The following is a 24672-nucleotide window of genomic DNA, read 5'->3' as shown; positions in this document are numbered from 1 at the left end:
GAACTAGGGTTAGGCAATAAAAATACCCAATCAAGTTTTCTAAGCATTTTCCTTTATTATACTGCACCTGGCTTAGATAGAAGAGAGGAGATGCATACTTTTACTTTTATGCATAAACTCAAAAAAAAAAGTATTAATTATAATCATAAAAAATTAGGCCTTTTGGCAGAGAGATGTTTTCTGAAAGCAGAGTTGTTCTGGTGTCAAATATTAAAATTTCTGCCCTGATCTTAATGTCGGGTTGCTGTACAGTTGTATGCACTGTCCAGATGTTTTGACAGAAAAAATAGAACACATTGATTTTATAATACTGATCATGATCAGAGGTAAAATCTGTGCAGCTTGAGCCTGGGATTGTCCTGTATGTTTGTTGCTGGCAACAAATGAAAACCAAAAGTGTTAGTTTGTCTCTCAGTACTTTCTGTGGCACTCAGCTCAAAGCTCATTCATCCCAACTGCAGACATACAATAAATCTTTCAAATCAAGTCACAAATAAATGGATTCACTTTTAAAAAAACAAAAAAATAAAAACAAAGTTTATTTCCCTAAAATTTTTTGCATGTTAATTTAAAGGCAGTAAAGGCATTTGTTGGGGACTGTTTTCAGCTGCAGATTAACACAAATTTTGTGCTCCCACTCTAACTTCCAGAAGGAGGGTGTACAAGGGATTAGAGTTAAAATAAAGATTGTTCATTGTAAAGAACATATTGCTGAATACAACAGTGAGGCTCATTCATGCAAGTTTCATATTTTTGGCACAAAGGTTTAAAATATATCATGCTTTGCCTACACAGATAGTATTTGTTAGTAGGATCGATTTTTTGCTGGGTTTGGTGTTTTCGTGATATTCTTTGACAACGAAAATAGAAAAATACAGACTACCACCAGCCTTATCCTTTAATATCACTTTGAAGAAAAGCTGCTGACTACACAAAAGCTAACTGGGATTTAAAAAAAAAAAAAAAAAGCCACAGTGTTTCTATGGTACTGCTTGCAAAGTTTAATACATCACTATACAGTTGTCTTAATTCAACAAAAGTAAACCATTAAAAAATGAAAAATCATAAGTACAATACACACTCAGCATTTTGTACATATATGCCCCAAGCATCCACGTGACTTGTTAGAACTCAAGTTTGTGTTAAATATATACTGTATGTATTTATATATTTTAATATAGTCATGACATCTGTACAGAGGGAATCAGGCTACAAATCATAACTTTATTAGTTCTTTTTTTAATATATCAATAACAGGCCACTGTGGAAACATAGACATCGTACAGTCAAGTCTTGTGTGTAGCCCAATCAAAAGGCTTAAAGCAACATGTTACATGCTTTGGCTGTAAAACAAACTTCTCGCAGGAATAATAATAATAATGATAATAATAATAATAATAATAATAATAATGGTTTAAATCTCAATAATATACACACATACACAGAAAATTGTACAAAGCATCATGTGCTTGATATCCTGCTGGATTTTTGCTTCGAGATCTTGCGAGATAGTTTCACATTTTCTGTTTCTGCGATAGTTGACAAATGAGAAAGACGATGAAAGGCTGAACAATAATGTCACCTTTAAATTCTTGGTGGAGCTGTGTGTTTGACCTTTCAGAAACACCATAACCACGGTTTTTACTTTTTATTTTTCTTCAGGCTGAGCTCTCGGCATTGAAAACACACTCCTTCAAGAACTGTGAAGGTGAGATTTTACAAACAGCGGCGTGTGTGTGGGGACAGAGACAGTAAAGCAAACAAGGCTACATGCTACAGCAGCCAGTCAAGAGGACAACACATCCTCCATCTGTAGCATTAAAGGCAGCAAAATAATGACAATGGTGAAGTAAAATCTAGGAAGAGGACAAAATGTCATGGATGCCTGATTGCCACATCTGATACAGGAATACCAATTTTAAGAGTAGAAAGGAGAAAAGAAATGGAAGACAAAGCAAAACAAAATAACCCTCATTCACCTCTTTTATCCTCAAGTGTTTCTTTTTTTTTTTTAATCCTTTTTTAAATTTATTTATTTTTAAACGCAGCAACTCTTGGCTCATGGTTTTTATCCTCTCCTATCACTCATAGTTTCACAATGGCACTGTGTGCCCTCTCATTCAGAAACACTCTTCAGCATCAAGGTTCTTTGTTCAAGTAAAATACCAGACAGCCAAGGCTCCCTTACTTCACAGATTATAGCAAGCACAAGGGGTTTGTCTGACCTGTATCATAATAATAATAATAATAATAATAATAATAATAATAATAATAATAATCACAATAAGAATCATAATTTCCTGAAAGGAAAAAAAGAACATTATGTTAGAGGTGGGATGCAGTTATTTAAATAGATGTAAACAAAGACTGTTCTGGTTTCCCCAGGAAGCACGAATAGACCCAAAGGTGAGTTTCACTTGTTTCACAGTAAATTACAGCACAATCTGTGGCAAAGCAAGAGTTTTGTGTTAACTTAAATAAAACCCTTATTTTTTCATCCAGATGTGATGTATGCAATATATATAGAGAGAAAAGAATATCACAGACAACAGTCAGATTGGCTAAAGTTTTGCCTGCGTGCTGTAATTTGTGTAATTTCCTCTCGTCAGTGGGGTCCCGCGGTCACCTTCGTGGGATAAGACGCTCAAGTCAGGAATAACAGAACATGGAATAACAGAAAATAATAATCAAGCAGATTCATTATAATATCAACAAACCTTCAGCATCACACTTACTGCAGTTTGTATTCTGATGTCATTAAACTCTGCACATGCAATTTGGAGAGGAAACTTAGAATACAGCAATGGCCGCAGAGTAACAGACTAATGTTTAAGAACTGATAAAAGGGGGAAGCTTATCAGAAATCTGCACTTTTAAAGGAGGAAAACACTCAAACAGGGTTTTAGTGGTTTTAAGTTTGTGTCTAGGTCTGTGTAGGTTAATGTCTAAAGCATGACACAAGCAGCTCTGAACACAATGGTCTGAGATCATTAAGAACAATTCAAGTAAGGCAACATGTTGACATGAGATGACGGAATGGATGCTGTATGTTTTTTTTTTCCTCTATTTATTCTTTAACTTGTGTCATTTGCAGTGATGTGGGTTCACCTCTGTCACAGAAAAGTGGAACATCATGGGTAAAGCTCCACTCTGAGACAGTCCTGCCTCTGTGAGTGTAACAACCTTAAACACATCGAAACACGAGTTCCATTTCTAGTGATCACCTTTGCTAAATTCTACAGAAAGTGAATGGAACATTTGTATGTAGAGGCGGCAGCTGTGTTAAGCTTTGACTAGAGCACAAACTCCTTCGCATACAGCCACCTATCTGTCGTCCTGTGCCTGGCTGGCTTCTCTACACACCAAACAGCTACAGCAGTCTGACCTAAAGAGGTGATTCGTATGTAAACTTTGTCACTCGATGTTCGCTGCGTGGTTCAGTGCGAGTGATTGGCGAAGGAAAATACCAGCAAGTATAGTGGACAAAGTGGTGAAGCTGTTGTGGTTGGCAGTTTTACTGACATTCAGTACGTTCTACTTGAATATTTGTGGGTGTATGTGTGTGTGTGTGCGTGTGTGTTTGAGAGTGCGTTTGTGAATAGAGAGAAATTTGGCAGAAAGCGTACAACCAGTGACTTCTACTTAAAAAAGAATCCTCCTGGTCAGTGTATTTATACGTCACCTCTCCCAGACCAGATTGTCCATTCGTTTGTTGTAGTGCAGGATGATACAGCGATAATATCAGTAGTGCTACAGATAGCCGCAGTTAGCCCAACAGCCAGGAGAGCTGGGATTTGCAGTTTTTCAGTGGAACCCAGCCAATCGCCAGTCTGCTTTACATTTTTCCAGCTGATTGACATGGCAGAGTGGTTATCCAGCAAGTCCCCACCTATATGGTGGATGCTTGCTGGAGGCTAGGTGGATGAGGGGGATGGGAAGAGGGTTCATGGCACTGATTTTTCATCTCATTTAGTCCTTTTTGCATCCACACCACTGCCACTGAAGTCAACGTCCATGTCTTCGAGGCTGAGAAAGAATCTTTGCCTCCAGTAAAAGCTCCGTGTTTTTACCTGTGTCCATGAAAAGATGAGGGTTTCTCTGTGACGGGGTCGCTCCCCTACATTTGTGTAATTGGGCGATCGCATGTGAGCTCCACCCCTCTTTATCCATCACACTCATCTGCAGGGACACTGAAGGAAAACAAAGACATTATCAAGTTGCATCTAAATCAGAACTCGCTCACTGTCCTGATCAAAGATGCAGTTCTCCTGCAGTAGCGGCTTGATCGAGAGGGATTATGGGAAAAAAAAAAAGGCAGAACATTGTGGAGTTTGGGGCAGCAGTAGCAGTACAGACTTAGAGATGGAGGTAAAGGACAAAAATGTGGGCAGTGCTGGGGGCACAGTGCAGCTCTGAACAGTAGTACAGAAGATTGAAAATTGTAGCCCCCTCCCCAAGACAAGTAATGGATCCTCCTCTACAGCTTGAGGCAGATGAAAAGGTAGAAGAGACGGAGGAAGAGAGCAGGAAGCAGTGCAGAGGAGTGTCGGGGAACGGTGAGGAGGCACTTACTTGTCCTCTGTATGCTCAGGCATGCGAGCGGTGGCCAGTGCAGCTCGGTACTGCAACAGCACACCTCGGACGCTCTTCACAAAACCCTTGGAGAGCGGGAAGAGCGGAAAGCCGATGTCTGGGTAGCCGCTGCCCTCTGGGAGGAAACTCCGGTAGCTCTTTCTCCGTTTCTTTGGTCGCACCACTGGCTGGCTTCCCGCGGAGGCCACCCCTCCTCCGCTAACCGAGGCAGAACCTGATTCTGACGTCCCGCCGCGGACTACAGAGCCAGGGACTGTTGAACCAGGCCTGTTTTCCCCACCCAGAGAGGTGTTCCCCTGGCTGCTGTCACAGTCTGAGTTCTGGCTCAGCTCCTGCTGAGAGGCCGCTGTAGTGGAGGGACTCAGCCCTGAATCCTCCAGCTCCTCCTCCATAATACTGGTAACTCCTGCTCCTGCAACCCCCTCCTCCCCAGGCTTACTGGGGCTACTGTGGGCCACCACCACGGGGCCTGCTCCCAGGGGCAGCTGCTCATCCAGAGGCTCTGCTGATGAAGGTCGGTCTTTTGAGTGCGAAGCCCTGCAGGACATGTGTGCTGCCTGGCCCCTCTCTGCAGCGTCGTGCAGCTCAAGCCACGCCTCCAGACGGTGGACGAGCCGCCAGCCATTAGAGACAAAGTGCTCCTGGATCTCCTGTTTGAAGACCTCCACAGGATTCTGCAGAAGCTGTGTCATAGACTGGACCATCTTGATCAAGGCCATCTCATTGTAACAGCGGCTGTTCTCGTATCCTTCCTGAAGGCCTCGGTCACTGTCGAAACCAGCCTCGTTATAGTAAGGCTCATTGACGAGGATAAGGCCTGTAGGAGAAACACACATGTACATGCCAGAATGTGAGATCAAGACTTGCAGATTAATGCATCAAAAATTGCAAAGTTGAAAACCACAGCAGTGACAACAGTCAAAGACAAAAGTCAAGCTTTCATTTGTACTGTAAATACAGTTTGTGACACCAGCAGCCAAGCTAACACTGCAATGTGTCAAGAATTCCAAACTAAGAGCGTTACTTGTTTTCAGATGCAGTCCGGGGTCTTTCCATCACACTGACAACACACTCAAAGGCCGGTTTGCCTTAGATTATGATTCTGTCTCTATTTAAAATCCACTGGCTTTTAGAGCATCATTTTTGAGTTTTGATGTTAAATACATAGTAAACTACAGACATTTTGTGCCTGGACATAAATTGTCAAAAAGCCGTGTAAGGTTTTGGGCAAAGCTTGATATTCTCCAACTACACGTCACGTCTTGACTAAAGTCTACAGATCAATCACCACTACGCTAATGATGCCCAAATTTAGATCCCTGTTTAATCCAACTCAGCTCACATGCCAGCTGAACTCTGACTACTCCTGGTTGTACAGTGTGTTCAGTGGTTCAGGTGTCAGGTCGTGTGATGTGTTGTGTTGCAGCAGGTGGATTTTCTCCTTTATGATCCACATTTTGATAGTTATGTGCTGTAGGTAAATTATAACATGTTTGTTCATTTCAACAATTAATGACAATCATTTTGACTTGTATTATATTGACTATCTTTTTTTTTTGCCTGTGTTATTTCAGATTTGCTTGTGATAATGAGCTTTACAGCATTAAATAAGAACATCGAGGGAGTGAATTAATCTAACAGCTGTTTTCTTTACTGCACTTTAATTTCCCTTGTTGCATTTGGAACAACTTACAACTTAAAACTGCACTGAAACAGCACGATAACTGCACTGTAACATTATTTCATTTGATCCTTTTTATAATTTAAATAATATCTTAACTGATTTTATTGCTGATTTTTGAATGTCATTCTGTGCCTATACAAAGCACTTTGAATTGCCATGGTGTTCAAAATGTGCCATATAAATAAAGATGCCTCGTCTTGCCTGTGTAGATTTCATAGATGTATATGCATATAGACTATGATGTTATAAAAACAGATTAAACTGGAAAAGCCAAACTGATGCTATGAGACACAAAACTGGGAAGGAAAGAAATTAAAATCCTCAAAAACTAATTTTGGTGTTTTTTGTGTTCACTTAGATTGAATGCATGCACCATTTGAGATGAATGAGATTTGGTGAGCCAACACAAAATAAACCATGGCAACCAATAGCACCAGCAGGGTCGGAGTGGTTATTTCACTGTGTGATGGAGGGAGACCATGCACTTCAATGAATACTGCACTGTGTGGCTAAACGCTCATCAGAGACAGTGATAATTGAATTAAAATCTGGACCCTTACTGGCAGGCCAGATCACAGATAAGTTTTATGGAAGTCGTGTCATGTCTGTGAGAGAGACGGATATATGAGGTTGAATGACTGTGTGCGACACTGCACTGGCAGCTCTGAGCAAATGAACACATGAATAAAACATTTATGTGCTGCAGATAAGAGAGGGGGACTAGAGTGGGGTGTGTATGTGTGTGTACTAACCTTGTATGGAGATGAGGACTTGCAGAAGACTGGACTTGCTGGTCCACCTCTCAGTGCCCTGTGGATCATATCATCAAGACAAATCAGCACAAATTCTTGAGAAAAGAAAGTTTGAACAAAAAAAAAGGAAAAAAAGAAAAAAAAAAGGTGACAGACAAAAACCCTGTTTATTCTGTCCTGTAGAAGGTGCAGTTGCTTGCACCTGCAACAGCCTTTGAAAAACTAAATTATGAAATCTTATTTTCTACTGCATTTTAAGCTGAAAATACACTTGAAGCATAATTGAACTGCTGATGTGTTCTGCTCCAAACACACAGATTTATTCATGTCCAGTAACAAACACTGTTGTTTCTAGTTACTTCATACTGATCAAAATCTTAGCATTGCTCCAAAACAGAGCTGCAACTAATGATCATTTCCATGATTGATTAATATTTTATTTCAGATGAATCAATCAGTTATTTTTAGCCTGGTTAAAAAAAAAAAAAAAAAAAAGCAGGTCTAAACTGTGTGATACTTCAACAATTGTTCTTTTAACTACTCCCACTACTGTAAAAACGTGGGTTTTTACTGCATCTCTAAGGTTACGTCAATCACCTAAGTCAGCACTCACTTTGCCAATCCAGGTGCCCAGTAGACTGACGCAGACTTTGCCGTTGTCATAGAGGTTGGGATTGAGGCGGCCGCTGCACTGAGACAGGTAGCGAAACAGCGGCGGTACAGCTGGGTAGATGTTGGGTAGCTGGATGTCAAACAGGAACAGACCGTCCTCATAGGGCGTACGAGTCGGCCCTTTGATCAGAGCGGAGAATAGGTCCTGTGTCGGAGAAAGGAAAGAAATTTATGACAGGTTTTTCGGTGTATGCTGTCAGCGGTGCACATCAAATTGTCTCTCCTGTATTACACTGAGGTTAATGGGGAATATGGTGAGATAAAAGAATAACACTGTACATGACAGTCAAGACCTTACATTTAATCTCTAACTTTCCTTTTTCACTGTAAAATACTAATGTCTGATTGTAACTGTAATGAGGGCTTCCTTGTCCTCCTAGTGTGTCTGTTGTTGTCCAGAAAAGATCTCACAATTCATCACATATGGGCTCAAAAAGCATCAAGAAGATTGTAGAACTGTAAAATAATGTATGAAATTATTTCATGTATGTGAGTATGCATCACCTTTATCTGTGGAAACATTTTTGCACACAAATATTTAAGCTCCAAGTATGAATTTTGGCCCTGCACTCAATCAATCTTAAAATTGTAAATTACCCTTATTTGAGCCCATATCAATAGTTTCATAACAACAACAACAACAACAACAACAACAACAACAACAACAACAACAACAACAACAACAACGATGCATTAAATTCTGAAAAGACAAATAATGTGTTGATGTTGTTGTTAATTCAGGTTCCTTGTTTTTGGGCCTTAAAGTGATTCTGCAGATTTAACACCAAAGATGTATCAAGGCTGCCAGTTTTTTTTCCAGGTGATAAGGTTGCCATGATATTTATGACCAGAAACCCACCATGCGATCTTCAAATGTTTTGACCATGATGCCGTCTGGCAGTGACGTTGCTAGAAGAGCCATTTCCTTCCTCACTGTGCTGAAGAACTTCTTTGCCTCTGCCGGCTGAAACTCCATTTTCTTGAATGAGTGCGTGTCTGTGTCAAAGAGAGAAGAAAAGCGGTGATTGAATAGCAATACAAGAACAGAAATGTACACAAATACAACCCAGCTTGTGTGGGCAGGGACCTCATCAAGCTAAAAGATGCGTGTGCGTGTCTGTCATGGACGAGTATGATTACACAATGGAAATGGGAGGCAGTTACTGTCACTCATATTAATGAAGAAATGTGGTGTCTTCTGTGTGGTGTCTGACTGGACACAAGACAGGTTCTCTTGCCAAAACTCAACCGACACAAAACATGAGATTAACATAAACCACGATGAGATCTGAAGCGCCAATGACCCATTATCACATGAGCTCATGTTTGAAGTATGTGCTCACAGCTCTACAACAAGTCTTTGATTCAATCAGCTCGAACAACACAGAACAGAAATCAAATGAGACAAATGGAGGGATCAAAGAAAAAGAGAAAAAGCTGTATTGAGGGAGAGAAAGAGCGAAAAAGAGGAAAAGAATAACAGGAGGCAGAGAGAGAAGAAAAGAAGCAAACAAGGAATTAAATCCTGATTTCTCACCTGGTGCCCACTCCAGCACGGAGAACACCTCTCCCTTGGCACTGGTGAAGGTGACGCCAGGCTTGCCACCACTCTGTTGGCACAGTACTGGTGTGTCACTGAGAAACTCACTGGGCCACTCTTGTCCACCAACTGGTGTCTGGGGCTCCTGTTGGGGCTTTTCCTCTCCAGCTCTCTCCGCCTGAACAGTAACACACCGGCAGGTTAAAACACAATCTAATGACAGGAAATGTCACAATGTCGCACTTATTGATTTATTTAGATTGCACTGGAGAAATTGTGCACAAAATTAATGAACTCTGCCATGTTATAGATCCATTTAACACCAACCTCTGTCCCTGCTCCTCCACTCCCTCCTGCCTCCACCACAGCCTCCATCTTCTCCTCCTCCACGATGGCCACGTTATCCAGCGTCTTTCTCAGGTTCTCCTGCAGCTTCTTGATGTCATCCAGGAAGCGTTTCTCCTTGGTGGGTTTCTCAGGGGCTGTGGGCGTCACTGAACTCGCTACATTAGTCGTGGAAGCTGGTTCAGCAGAGGTTGGAGAGGTTGGAGAGCCGCCAGTCCACAGCTGCTCCACAGTCATGTTCTTCAGGCTCTCCAGGATCTTCAAGGCCTCCTTCAACTCCCTGAAGCCCCGAGAGGCACCATCTTTACTGGTCTTCTCCGCTCCGTTGACTGCGCCTCCTGGAGTGGTTCCTAAGAGGGCGGAATTAATTAGCATATAACAAACTGCTGCAAGTATAATTAAAGAGAAATGTCAAACAAGACACAGGTGGAACATTGTCTGTGATGTGAAAGCATCAACTGATGTTGAACATCACTGAAATAAAAGTTATTTACCGTGTTGTTTAAAATTCAAGATCACTTTCACTCATTGTGATTGAGGAAACCTACAGTCAGTGCAACCTGTAAACCAACTTGAACAAGACTGAACAAAATGCTAATATGCAGCTCCATCTCTGTTACTGACAACAAATCCCATGGAAAGACCAAATCAACAATGTGTATTTATTATTTATTTCCTAAAACAAATGTTTCAGCAAACATTCCTCAAATAGGAGAAAATATTGCATATGTTGACACTATTTTCAACGGTGGATTAAAGGACATTTGGTCTACTAATTAAAATTAATGTCAGCAGGACAGTGCATGTGGGACTGACTCAAAATACACACCATAAACATGTTGTTGCATTTTATTCATTATATCTGTAAATAAGTGTTGTTTGTATTGAAAGCAATTTGATATAAGGTGTGTTGAGTTCTCTTGTAATAACCCAGATGAATAAAATGGCCTTGCAATCCAGACAACTCTGTAATGTTTTATTACCACTAAGCAGTTGGAGTTAACACTATTACCCTTGAAATGAACAATAATACACAGTAAATGCTGGAAGTAAAGATCCTCACCTCCTCCAGAGGCAGGACTGGCTACAGCCACAGATGCTTCTCCCTCCTCTCCAGGGACTCCTTTAGTGGGGCTGGTGACCCCGGCTTTAATCCCCTCCTGTGGGGGGATGATGAAGGTCGTGGAGCCAGTGGGTGTGGGGGTCGGGGTCGCAGTGTCGTTGACATCCGCATTGTTGACGTGGCTATCGTCCTCAGTGGTGAGGCCGTTATCCGTCTCCCAGCTGTCGCTCTCATCCTCCCACTCCTCGGTGGACAGGACGCTGCTGGTCTCCTCCACGGAGTCGTAGTCCGTCTCCTCGATCTCAGATTCCACGTTGTAGAGGTGCTGTGTGTGTGATCATCAGGAGACCATCAGCAACAGACGTCTCACCTCTAATGTCAAAACTTACACCAAGTTTTATCAGGTAGAAATATTTACCTGTGGCAGGACGATGGTCATAGAGTTGTCTGCCCACACCACCTCTACTTTGCTGCTCACATCCACCCTGGACACCTGTCCTACTGAAGTCTGAGGGAGGGTAGATGTAGAGAATCGACCATTATCAACAACCAAGAAAAGATATGACAAAACAAAAACTTTATATGACAACAAGACCAACAGAACTAAGGCTGCAATGTTAATAAGCCCACAATACAATACTGTTGGATGAAAAGTATATACTGATGACTTAAATTAAATAAAATATTCTTAAAGCCTAAACTGGAGTAATGCTAAAAATAACATGTTTTCATTAATATCAGAAAAGGCTATCCTTATAAGAGCATGACTTTGACATCTTGGTCTGAGGGAAGTGCAAGAGAATAAAAATCCTCCCTCTACAATATTGAATTTCATGACAACAATCTAATCAATAATTTCATATCAAAATGTATACACTCTGTTCCCAGGTTATTTGTTCCTCCAAGATAAAATTAATGCAGTTTAACACAAGAGTCCACTTTCATGAGGTTTTAATCTTCAGTTTGTGTTGAAACTGTTGATTCGACTTCATGTTGCGTCTTACATTTGTTCAAATGTCAATGAGGTCAGACTAAATACAGGAACACCTTCAGTGCAGTGCATATGAAAGACAGAAAGAAAGACAGGCAGATGAAAGAACTAGTATTAGTATTTTTTTTTTTTTGTTGTTGTTGTTGTTGTTGTTCTCACCTCATTTTCGCAGTCGTTCTGTCCGTTCTCTGAGTTCCATATCCTGATGACGATGTCAGTGGTGCGGAAGTGAAAATCTGGGTGATCTGCAATGTCGTAGACGCTGACATCCTCCTCCATACCGATAACCTGGATTAAAACAAAAACATCCAGGTATCAACAAAATAAAACCATCTGCTAACGGTATATGAATATATGTAGTGAAGTTACTATGGCTACCAGAGACAATTTCTTTTAGCTTTTCCTTTTCTCCAACACACTCACAAACACCCAAACATCAAGTGTTTTCATTCTCTTTGAAGCACAAACACTGCTGTCTTGTGCTCCTGACTCACCTCCACGTCATCACTTGAGGAGTTGAGTTTGATCCACTTGACGACACATGTTCTGCCCTTGTGATCACCAGACTGGATGACACCGTACACCCCTGGGTCCTGGAGGGCTTGGGCTGCGGCGAGCAGACAAACACGTACACAGTTTCACAAGCAAAACCAGAAAAAGCTCTAAATACAAAGAAAAATGTATTTGTCTAGAAGAAAATGGAAACTGGATGTAACATTGCATCCTTTAAATAAATCTCTGTATTTTCTGGCCAAATTTAACACACATAAACATAAACTTGGCACGCTTTCAGCAAATGACCTAGATACTGTAGGTACTAGGTGGTAGAGTGGCCTATATAAAAAACACCTCATCACAGTCCACAGGGACAGAAATCTGACATCCTGCATCTTCACTCGTCTACAAAGTCAAAGGGAACAAAGAAATCAACGAATCATCAAATTCATCATTAGAAAAATATTTAATTCATTAAATTTTCCTTACGTCGTTTGTCTACTACAAAGTCCCCGGGACAAAATTCGTGGCTGTCGAGGTGCTGGATGGGGATGAGGTCGTTTGATCGGATCCCCTTCTCCACCCGCCCGTCCTTCCACATTACATCAGCTGTGGTCTTTGTGGATACAACTTCCACCGCCACTCTGCACAAAAACACACACACATATGAGACTTGTATATTGTGTTTGATGGCTCAGATGTAAATGTGAACGATTTAAAAACCTTGCTTTTTTATTATATTAAGGACCTTTTCTCGCTTGTAGTCACCTACTGTTCACTCATCACAAAAGGAAAGCTATAATAGGTGATTCCTGCTGTTATTTTCCCCTCTACTGATACAGTCTTCTTATCTACTGAGCCATTTATCTTCACCCAGCCACTACATTCGTCTCCCTTCTTGGCATGTTGCTGCGTCTATCTGCCTCACTGCCATCCACCTCTTTGAATCGCTTGTTGAGAAATGATGAGATGCGATAAGTGCACAAATCCTCTTAGTCTCATTGTTGATTAAATTATTCAGCACAAAAAAGGCGTAATTAAAAGAAATTAATGATACACTGACACAAATAAAGCAATCATGTGACAGTGTTGACTATAAACACGTGACTGGTTCACAAGCCTATTATGATTTAAATTCTAGTATAATGCTGCCTTCTTTAGAGTAATATCAGCATCATCTCCCTGCATCAGAGACTATGAAAAATTCCTGATCTGCAATAACATCCAGTCAAGCCCAGAGGAGTCAAAAACAAGACGGCAGCGCAGGTTTGAAAAAGTCTAACATCTTTTCATTTAATGCGAAAACAGAATCATGCCATCTGCCCAGACTAGTGACGTCAAACTTTCTGCTTTGGAAAACTTGAATTTCTAAACTAGACTAAATGGCAAAAAGTAGAAAACCTGCAGTATCATGGTGCATTCTGTGTTTTGTAAGCTGAGGATGTGTGTGACAGTGTGTGGTAGAAAAAAATGACAATCAGTAGACTGCTCTGAAAGTCTTGATGTGCGTGTTGCCAAGCTCCGGTGTCACTGTCAGACAGATCGAGACATGAGCCACTTGACAAACAAGAGAGAGCCTGGACAAACAGACAGGCAGACACAATTTTTTTTTTTGCAGGCAAAGCAGCTATTGGTTGCTTTAACAGTCGGTAACAGATGATGTCATTGGTCTAATTTTTACATCAACTTCCTGACACAGCAGCAGGATAGGTCACCAAATGTATGGGATTATGGGAAGCATCGTCATCAAGCCATCAGCCTTATAGATCTGCCAAATGTCAGAACACTTAAATTGCTCTCCAGACTTCTAAAAAAGACACTGGATCAATCGCTGTTGAGAAATGCAGTCACCAGAGTGGACTGATGAGTCGCTACGTACAGAAAAGTTGCCAACAGACAGAAACACAATTTGCCAATAGAGGATTATTGTATGAATGGATACAGAGAAGTATCAAACAGCAAAACGTGTGATATGGATTGTAGCAAAAAAGGCCAAAAGAGGGACAGAAAATTGAAGAGAAATGAAGAACAAACCACCCACCGGTCTCCGGGCTTGAACTCGCGGGAGAACTTGGTCCTCTTCTTCTTGTGCTTCCTCTTCAGGTTGCGGATGGAGAGCGGGATGCTCTTCTTACGGTTTGTTCCCAGACCACCGCTCTGAGAGGAAGCTGTGGAGCTTGCCGATGACGTCAGAGAGCTGCAACCGAAGTTACAATTGAAAAATACATACACAGGATGTTTTTCATGCTACAGGTTAAGGATCATTAGACTGAATAAGTACATTTTTTGTGTCATTTTATATCAAGTATGCAACAACTGACATTTATTTTCATTACTGATTAATCTGTGGATCATTTTCTTGATTAACTGATGAATTGTTTGCTCTATATATTGTCAGATAATAGTGAGGAATGTGCCTCACAAAATATAGAGCCCAAGGTAACATCTTCAAATTACAAGAAAAAGATTTGGCATTTTTGCTGAAAAGTTTGTTAGTTTGAAGTTATAAAATATAAGAGACGATGATTCAGCTCTGTGGTAATTTTTTTTTGTGCTGAACAGGCTCAGACTTTAACTTTTAGAAATGGTTGCGAGGCTCTCAGCCAAGCTTCAGCCTTTGGCTGCCAAACTGACAAAACATATCCCCATCACTTATATTTAAAGGAATACTTGTCCTGTTTAACTAAATCCCACATTTCAGTAATGAAAAGGTGATAAAGTACAATTAAACATTAACCTAATTAAAGTGTGTGCCGCATGTTACCGTCTGTCTCCCTCTCTCTCCATCACACACAAACACTCTCATGAGAAGGATTTCATTAGCAAGTAGCTCAACTTCAATAATTATACAAATTAAATTTAACAAAGCATAATCGACATTGAGAGACTAATATTAGATTGAAACCGTGCACCTGCAAGGTAACAGGCAGAATAATTAGCTGTCATTCCTGCATGACTTTTAGTAAATCAGTGCAAAGGTGCCACATTCAAATAGATAAATCTGTGCAGCAGCGCTGAGAGACTCACTAGATTCAGCCTATGAACCCTGTAGGTAATACACTCCAACACAGCTCCTCAAATAAATCCAGGCTTGAATCAACATCCCTCAGAGACAGAAATGTCAACCTTCAATCTTCACGAATAAAGTTTTTGTTGCTGCACTATTGCATCAGATCACATCATACGTTGCAAAAGCTCATGTTAATAAACTTTAAGCGGACAAGTGGCTGACACGGGCTGTTCATCAAGTGCCTCTCACACTTCCACACATTCACACCGATATAATTTTAAAACAAGGAGCAAACGAAATCTCAACACACCTGGTGTCATCAGTGTCTTCTGCAGCTTCGTCGTCAGCGTCCTGCTCCCCGTGTTCAGTCAAGGCGTCGTCGGCGCTCTGGGAGTCTGGGGGGTTCTGGATGGGCACCACAGGGCCGTTGTTGTTGGAGTGAGATGAGTCTGTCTGCTCTGATTTGTGTTCACCTGGTGAGAGACGGTGAAAAAGCATGTATTAGTATTTCAATTTAAGGCGTGGAGGAAACACTTGGAAAAGCAGAGAATAAAGCGGTACTGTACACGGTAAAAAACACATGATCATTTAGAGGAGATCATGTAGAGTACCTTTACAGATTATTGATGTTCATGCAGCTAGAAGGTAAAATACATTTCACATTTAACCAGAGAGACAAAGTCATCCTCTATTTTCCTGAATCATGCAGCAAATGTATTTTTCTGTTGAAGTGTGCCGCACTTCAGCACAAGTTCTGATTAGTCCGTTCCCTCTGTGCTGAGCTCCATTTGTGAAAAGGACCGGCTGATGTCTCACAGGAAATTTAAATCAGTGACTTTGCATGGAGATGTTTCGTTCCCAGCTACTTTAGAGAGGATGCTAGCAAAAAATAATGCTCATGTTACTCACAATAAATAATTGAGAGCTTTGTGTGTGTGTGTGTGTGTGTGTGTGTGTGTGTGTGTGTGTGTGTGTGTGTGTGTGTGTGCTGAGAGAAAACGTATTTTATGCCCTCTTTATGCTCATCGTTTCACATCCAATGTTAATTTAAACCCCAGTTCATCTGCACTTGCTCTCATTTCTGTCTCATTATTGTGATGAGATGGTAAAGGCTCTGACTAATGTTCATGTGTTTGACTAATGATTGTGTGATGACCACTGGAGCAGCGTTCTCGGAGACTAGATAGACTGAAGAAAGAAAACCTATATTTCAGTAGATTTTCCAACTGTAAAATAAACTTATTGTCAACAGATTGCACTCAAATCAAAAACACATCTTCAGCATTTTTTGTTCGCTAGCAGCCAGTATGTCAGTGGATACCAATTTATATGTAATAAGTAGTCTGACTCTACTTTACATTTCTGCACATCTATTTTTGGTTGAGTCAAATTCTTCAACAGTATCTAGAGTCTAGAGTTGAGTTCATGACAGAGGCAACAGAGAGACAATGACAGAATTAGAGAGCAGAAGTGTGTCTGTGTGTACTGGGTGTTCCTCTGGTGTTTTCTGCAGTGTGCCGTTTGCTACCTTGTGTGTCGGCGTTCTCCGTCTTCTTCCCCAGATCCTTTCTGAACATCCTTTTCAGCTGCAGGAAACAAACACACAGGCACACACAGAGACAGACTGAAGATGATCAAAAAATGTGTGGCTGTTTACAAGTACTGAGAGTCTCTGTGATAAAAAGGGGTAACCAACATTCAAAGAGGGACTTTCTTAAAATATACCCGACACCATAATCATCTACTCTTCATTAACTTCTTGTGTAAAGCAAGCGATTCTAAGTGTTAATATGCTCATGGCGGGGTAACAGGCTGTGTCAACAGGTAACATCTTCTTCAGATACAAGAACACAATTAATCTATCTATAAACACATTTTATCCACACCTTTCTGGCCACAGGGTCTTCTGGTAGGACAGCTGCACCCTCGGGTCCTTCACAGGTGATGCGTGTGGCATCTCCCTTTGCAGGAAAGACGTAGAGGGCTCTCTCTCCCAGCTGCCTCTGGGTGTGGTCGTAGTAGCCCAGACGTCTCACCCTAAACGCAACCAGGAGAGTCACATTACACCGTGGGCAACATAACACAGATCAGTTTGTATGTGTTCTGTTTTTTGGACCACAGTTCTTTGATTTCCTGTAACTAAAAACAGATATCTTGGAAGAGCAGTGCAAAAACACAAGATGTCGCATTTAGTATATTATTTAAATTCTTAAAGCTGCGAGAAAATAAAATTTAAAGCAATCCTAAATAAGAAGGCATACATAAATCTGTGCAAGGACACACAGATTGATATTCCTACTGACCGGCAGAGATTCTCCTGTGTGATGGTGGAGGAAGGTGGATAGACGCTATCGGAGCCTTTTGGGGAGTAGCTCTTGGTGATCCATGTCACTTTCAGTTCAACCACCTTTACCTGAGGAAAGCACAATGACAACACAGAACCATTTAGAAAAAATGTATGATACATAATTAAATGTTATTGTTGTTTTGATTATAGTATGTTTCCCTCCATCCAACACAGAGCTAGGTTTGATGGGGGAAGTAATCGTGACCTAGGCGTTCATGCAGAGCTCTAAATGTGGATATAATATGTGTAAAATGATCCCATCATCATGTCATCACGGTAGAGATTTTAATTCTCCTGTTTCTGTTACTAAAACAAGAACTGCTTTGCGTTGTATAACAAAGTACTGTGTTGGAGAAAGAACTGCTTCTAGAGTCAGTCGCAATTATTCATAATGAAAACTCTACTACAGAGTTGGAAATGATGATACTTTGATTCAGTGACGGGTTGCACTTTCTTATCACAGCAGCATTTTTATTTCTGTGCGTGTGAACTGACAGATGTTAAGTGTGATATGCGGAGAAGAAAGAGCCATCATCACCGTCTTACCTCTTCTACCACAACCCTGAACTTGCACTTCCTGCTGAGGACAGGTTTGACCCCTGACAGCCACTGTACATTAGAGAAGACTTTGGCCGGACCGATCAGGACCTGCCCTGGGTAGAAACCATACGCCTCGTCGAAGAACAGACCCTGAAAAACAACACAGTAATAAGAGTGTAACAAGACAAACAACAGAAAACATAATGCCGATACAAACGATGCATTATACTCAACATGTATGACTAAACAAAATTCACTTGATAAAACTTCGGAAAAAGTCAGTGAAATAAACCGTAAAATTTTAATTTGGAGATTATGCATATGATTTAGGGTTTTATCATGCAAGGTTGTACCTGTAGAACAATCTTCTACAGCCTATATAAGCCAGTGTCAGACGACTCATTTCATTTCTGTCTGGCTATAGCTTTTTCAAAAGTGACCTGACCCCGATTAACAGCTGTTCTGTTCAACTTGCAGCAGCAGAGAACTTCAGAAAGTGCGAACACCTGAAGTGACAGATGAGAGCTCGTGGCTACGTACCGAATCACTGACATGTGGACAGACGTCGTAAAGCTTGGCACCGTCTTCCACACTCATGGAGCACCTGGAGGGTGGGAAAGGGGAGGACAGTGGGTCGACATTGACTGGATTTGGCAGTGATGAATGTGTGCCAGCATGCAGACACTGCGACAGACTACCACATGGTCACAGTACATGCTGTATAATCACACGAACACACACACACACACACACACACACACACACACACAGTCTACCTGGCTCCATTGGAGAGCTTGAGGATGATGTGATTAGTCAGGTCGTACACTTTCCCCAGCCAGAAGTCATAGGCAATGTAGTCGCCGTACATAAAAGACTGAAGATCAGGAACAGGACAATGATCAGTTCATGATCATGATCATTTTATCAAATTTTGATGTTAGACATAGTAATTTTGAAGGGACAAAATAATAGTTTAGGTCAGTGTCCTTTTCTACACGACTCTCTAATGACAGTCACTACAGATTATTCACTCTAGGTCCCTGAGACACTAGAGACTGTTTGGACTGCGGTAAGTTTTTATTCAAAGTTACAGAGGTTTTGAAGGTGGTTTCAGTAATTTAGCATGTGATTAATCAAATACATGAACATGTGTGTATTGATCATGATTACTTAACATTTAATTTCCTAAACAACACAATGAAACACACTCCTTGCTTATACTGCTCAACATGCTATGCAAGACAATGTTTGTCGTCTGCATTACTGACTGTAAAAAACAAAATCAGATTATTATTAATGACAGAGGAGGTCTACACCAATCAGCCAAGACCTAAAACTGGTTTTTATGTTGTGGCTGGTCGGCGTAATGAGGGGGTACTTAATACAGCTGTAACTATAACTTTTCCCTTATAATTAGTACTGAAGTGTGTAGGCATGTCTTCAAAATATCTTAATAATTAACAAGTAAAACCAGCAAATTTTTAGGATATTATGAGACAAGTTTCCAGGAAATTAGATGGAAAATATAGAACCCGTAAAATAAATCATTGCTGTACTTGTTACTGATTTTTATAACAGTTATTTCCAGGAAATTTCATAGGAAATCACTTATAGGAAATTGTACATGTGTAAAATAAAGCGCTACCACAGATTTACTGCAAATTAAAACGTTCCTCTCTTACCCAGATGTGCTGCAGGTCTTTGCTGTTAACTGGATACAAAACACAGTTTGTTCCCACGAGTTTCACTGCACACTCGATGTCAATGTTGGTCACAATACCGCACTGGTTGTCCTGCAATGCAACGAAGACAGGTTGAGCATGTCATCATACTATCACTACATTATCTACATTACAATATCCTGTTCATCAATGGAAACCTACAGGTTTTGCTTGTAAGCTTTTAAATTTTAGTGGTGTCCAGCAGCATCACTGGTCTGATAACTTATGAACAAAACAACACTTGAATTTCAACCAAAACAAATGTCGTTTTTAAGTTTAATGTTGTATTTATATTCAGATTGAGCTGTTGCACTGTGTCAACACAAAGAGCCTCCTTTTAGTCCTGTGTTAGCGTCGACCTGCAATAATATTCCAGTCATGTCTGATGCAGCAAGAGGAACGGAGCAGTGAGCTGTGACATGACTGACAATGGGAGAGCTGATTGAAAAAGAGCTGGAAGTAATAAGACAAAATGAAGGAGGTGAAGTGAAAAGGGAGAAGGTTAGAGACAACAAAAAAAGATGCAGACTGAGGACTTCACTTACATTTGAATTGTTCCGTCGCACAATGTCTCTGATGACAATAGATCGATCTTCAAGTTTCAGCTGTAAAAGACAGAGAAAAAAAAAGTTTAGAAAATGGTGGCCAACACAGCTGGGTGCCCTCACCTTTAAGACATCTTACACCAACAGAAGCTGCTGTCACTGAAACTGGATCATCATTTTCTTATAATAACCCTTACTGCAGAGGAGAACTCTGCACATCAATGACCATTTGATAAACCATTTACACTTAGACCACGACAATATGACTGATATGATTTGTCACACCCTCGTTCTGTCCCAGCTCACAGCCATGAAGACTGCAACATGCACAGTCAGCAGAGCCTTAACGCCCCCTGAGAGCAGATAAAATGGTTTTGTCGTCTAAACAGAGAGACACATTTCGCTGAGCTGGCCAGCATGAGCCCCCAGTTTGAGAATCCAGCAGTATCATGAACACTGATGGTGTCAATGCACACATTTTCACTATCAATTATTTAATCAACATGGACACAAAAATAGCATCTGGAAAAACAAAGTGGTTTACAACTACAGAACAGACAGAATAATGGACGGATGAAACCAAAACCTGTATTGATCAAGAACTACAAGCCCAGAGAGAGACAGAGTACACAGAACAGCAGCTGTTGGGCTAAACTTGGCATAAGCTAAAGTCCCAGAGGGAAACCTTGTTCCTGTGAGCTAAGCTTTGCTGTGTCACACTGTTAGCAAGCATTCAGACTAAAAACAGGCCTGAGTTAAAAAAAAAAAAAAAGGAAAAAAAAGGAGTTATCGGTAAAACAATGAAATATAATCCAGGAAACCCAGTTAGAGTTACACATCTGTGAGTTTGAAGGCTCATCAGATAGGAAAACACTGCACAGCAGTTTATAATATGAGGCAAGATTTTACAACAATCAGGAGGTAAACAAAGCAGTGTCTTCCTGGATGTATCACACTGCGCTCTGGCAAAATCCTGAAAAAACCTGTTTTTCTGCCAGAACCTGGAGCCTTGTGTTCTCATTGAAAATAATTAAGCGGATATAAAGACTGGACGCAAGTCAAAGAAAGGGCACCTGCAAGATATGAAGCACAAAGATTAATAATTAATGTGACAAAAAAAATCTATAACATTCACCTTAGTAGTTTTTTTCCAGAGTTTGACATATGAACTCCAGGTCTATATCCTAGCATTTTCCAAAACTTTCAACCTCATCTCACAGTCTTAATCAGCAGATGGAGTTTGCTCATGACAACTGACAACAAAAAGACCCCCTGCTATTTCCAAGGTGAAGAATAATGTCGTACATAAGCTCTATGAGTTAGCATCTAAAACCATCAATTACAGTATAAACCAGCCCAGTGATCCTGCTTATCTCTGCGTTTATTTGTGTTATCACTAAAAGAGAAGAAGCAGCATATTAAATCCCATCAGTAATGCATTTAGTGTACTGTACTTGACCTACTTGAAATTACAACAGAATTTCACACCACAGCATTGCTTCCTTTACACTGAGTCAGAAACAAAATTGTGCAATAGAGGCCCTAAAGATCCTATTAGGCAAAATGTAGTGATGTATATTTATATTTGTATTTATATTTGTTGTGGGGTTTCACCCAACATTCACACCAATGTCATCCCTTTACTATTCAGGAAAGTAGCTGATGTTTATTCCTTCAGTTTTCATTATCTACACTGCCGCTCCGCAAGATAAACATAAGTAATGATCATACCAGAGAATTTACAAGCCAACATAGTGATAGGAGCATAGAGATCACTCATTGAACAGGAATATAAAATTATGTGTTTAATGTTCTTGCTCTGTGTCTCACACTCCTGTAATATACATTTTAAGAAAAAAAAGTATTTGATAGGCAAGTTTGCAGATGAACTGAACTTAAATCATCAAACACAATAAAATTATTTAAAGGATTTTTTTTTAAAGTTTTGCTGTTGCTACATAGCTCACATGACCAATAACAGCTGTCTAGAAGAAATGTTGCGAGTTCAGCATTAAAGCCACACCAATGTTAAATCTTGTTTTGCTTCTATTTCTATCACTTCTTTTCTTCTACTTAGGTTAGCATGCTAACCAGGTAGCCACGGTCTGGCCTGATGATCTTTCCAATAGCGAGTCACTGTAGCATCCAGTCTGCCCCGAAGAAGTAGCGCTGCTCAGAGGACGCATAGTCTAGTTATGCAGACGGTAGACAGTTATATGAATGTTTTGTAATGCTCTATTTATGCATGATAAAATTGTAAGCATCCTGTGTATGATGAATACTGGCCCCTTTGCCTACCTTTAGTCTTTTTATCATCACTTTGATCAGTGTCATGATATTTTAGCTTTGCTGATTTACCTTGCAACTATGTATATACTGTATTTCTATGTGGAACTGTTGTGATGCTTGTCCTTATACCTGATGAAGGTCCTATAGGCAGAAGATGGTAAATCAATAGACCAGCAGTAAGTAGACAGTGCAGGGGTGTTTTTCACTTTTACTGAAGGGAAATTTAAAGTGGGACTTATTTTTGGGGCTCAGAGTTAAACTCTAAACTATAAATTGAGAACTGCCTGGTTGCAAAGTTGTCGGAAGAAAAAGACAGACAGACACTCATCCAATCGACTTCAAACTTGGTGGGTGCATTGCTGAGGACCTAACCTTAACCATCACAGCAGAATTCCTAACTTTAACACCTACCCTTCCTCTTACCTAAAACTAATTCTAACCTGAACCCTAACACCAAATCTTAACCTTCAAAAAGCAGTCTGGACACACAGGGACCCATGTTTGTTAACCTTAACCACAGATCGAATAATCTGCTTTTCCCCAAGTGGGGACCCCAATTGGACAAGCTGTCCCCAATGAACTGGTCTTTAGTCTGAAATTTGTCCCCAAAAGTCAGACTCATAAACCCGTGCACATGCACAAACACATACACTCTACTGGGTCCTTGGCAGTGTAGTGTTTCTGCTTTGTCCCATTGTAATCCTACTCCACTGAATTCTGGGAGAGGAAGAGCCATTGAGTGACAGTGTGTCTGTGTGTGTGTGTGTGTGTGTGTGTGTGTGTGTGTGTGTGTGCGATCGATGGGTCGCCATGTTCCCTTGTAATCTATTAAACAGCAGCCTGTCTGCTCCTCATGTCTCTACTGCTGGGGGTTAGAGTACACACTCTCTCTCTCTCACATACACTCACACGCCTGTCTTCCTCCTCGTCTAAACCTTTTCATGTACAAAACATTTTTAGATAAATACACACACACACACACACACACACACACACACACACACACACACACAGAGCTCACGTCATTAATATTCTTTCAGTGCATCATGCTGCAGTGCGCTACTGTAGTAGTAGATTTCCTCATCAGTTCAAAAACACTATGTTTAAATCAATGCCACTTACCCCACAGTAAGAGAGGGCAGGATAGAGCATTACAACACCTGAGAACACACTGTACCCCAGACTACTGACGACAACAACAGAACCATTGCTCTCTGTGTAAATCGTGACCAATATGTGAATCTGCTGGTCTACAGCTATTATGAAATGGCTGGTTGGCAGTGGTATAACCCTTACGCTTATTATGTGTAATTTTAATTTCCAATTTAATGATAGATATCTTGCAATTGTATCGTGTAAATTATACTCGGCTGCTACAGAGTAGCATGTCCCTGCAGCAGGAGTGATTCCCCTCCAGGAGGAGACAAGAGAGGAGGGAGAATACTGCTATCTCACAAATCACAGCAATATGAAACTATTCACAATCTATTACAGTTTTTTTTCCATTGTAAGGAGGTATTTCTCTGGGATGACAGCAGTATACACGTATATATATGTATAGAGAGTATATGCTGCTTGAACAGATGGTACCTTAGGTGTCCCAGTTTAGGCTTACCCTTGTTTTGATACTATTAAGGATATGTCATTTGCTTTGGAGCATTAGAAACTTGGCTATTCATCACTATTTTAACAATATGCAGGTTTCTGATGGAGGAAACTCCCTGTTTTTTGTGGTCATATTATTCCTTGTAAGCTGTACTGACAAATGTATCACTGTGTTTGTCTCTCTCTTAAAGAACCCCTCAGATAAAAATCTATTTTTTAATCTTGTTATCATGTCCATATCGTATTTTTACTAGACATATCATGAGCTAAATAAGCATTCAACACCATGACTACGTATTTCCACCCTGGAACTGCAGTGAACCAATGACAGTCTCATAATAGTAAATAATAAACGGATCCAGACAACCAGGGTTTCATATGTCATATAACCAATATATATGGTACCAATACTGTCAACTTGCGAGGATGGGTGGCGGGCAAATCTTAGCAGTCCAGGAAGACCTTGGTTTAGTTCGTATC

The 24672-nt window shown here is 40.6% G+C and overlaps 1 protein-coding gene across 1 annotated transcript in view; it reads right to left on the bottom strand.

The window, feature by feature from the left end:
• Window positions 1–977: 977 nt before the first annotated feature.
• ube2o (ubiquitin-conjugating enzyme E2O) overlaps window positions 978–24672 on the bottom strand; it is a 37551-nt gene continuing 13856 nt past the window's right edge. Inside the window, exons 2-23 of the mRNA XM_087175750.1 lie at window positions 20299–20358; window positions 19715–19825; window positions 18809–18906; window positions 18573–18636; window positions 18039–18182; window positions 17449–17558; window positions 17032–17182; window positions 16674–16731; window positions 15456–15618; window positions 14177–14332; window positions 12625–12779; window positions 12135–12247; window positions 11800–11928; window positions 11068–11157; window positions 10650–10974; window positions 9569–9936; window positions 9239–9419; window positions 8561–8697; window positions 7643–7846; window positions 7030–7087; window positions 4573–5410; window positions 978–4190 (exon numbers count right to left, since the gene is read on the bottom strand). Of these exons, the coding sequence (XP_087031876.1) occupies window positions 4163–4190; window positions 4573–5410; window positions 7030–7087; window positions 7643–7846; window positions 8561–8697; window positions 9239–9419; window positions 9569–9936; window positions 10650–10974; window positions 11068–11157; window positions 11800–11928; window positions 12135–12247; window positions 12625–12779; window positions 14177–14332; window positions 15456–15618; window positions 16674–16731; window positions 17032–17182; window positions 17449–17558; window positions 18039–18182; window positions 18573–18636; window positions 18809–18906; window positions 19715–19825; window positions 20299–20358 (3741 nt within the window). The 3' untranslated portion in view covers window positions 978–4162. The remainder of the gene's footprint in view (window positions 4191–4572; window positions 5411–7029; window positions 7088–7642; window positions 7847–8560; window positions 8698–9238; window positions 9420–9568; window positions 9937–10649; window positions 10975–11067; window positions 11158–11799; window positions 11929–12134; window positions 12248–12624; window positions 12780–14176; window positions 14333–15455; window positions 15619–16673; window positions 16732–17031; window positions 17183–17448; window positions 17559–18038; window positions 18183–18572; window positions 18637–18808; window positions 18907–19714; window positions 19826–20298; window positions 20359–24672) is intronic.

This window comes from Seriola lalandi, unplaced genomic scaffold (assembly GCF_002814215.2).
Source record: "Seriola lalandi dorsalis isolate HSWRI2012SDOR001 ecotype SW California unplaced genomic scaffold, Sedor1 jcf7180002054487, whole genome shotgun sequence".
NCBI classification, from domain to species: domain Eukaryota; kingdom Metazoa; phylum Chordata; class Actinopteri; order Carangiformes; family Carangidae; genus Seriola; species Seriola lalandi.
Note: the sequence above shows the minus strand (reverse complement) of the source record. Positions and strands in the feature narration are given on the sequence as shown.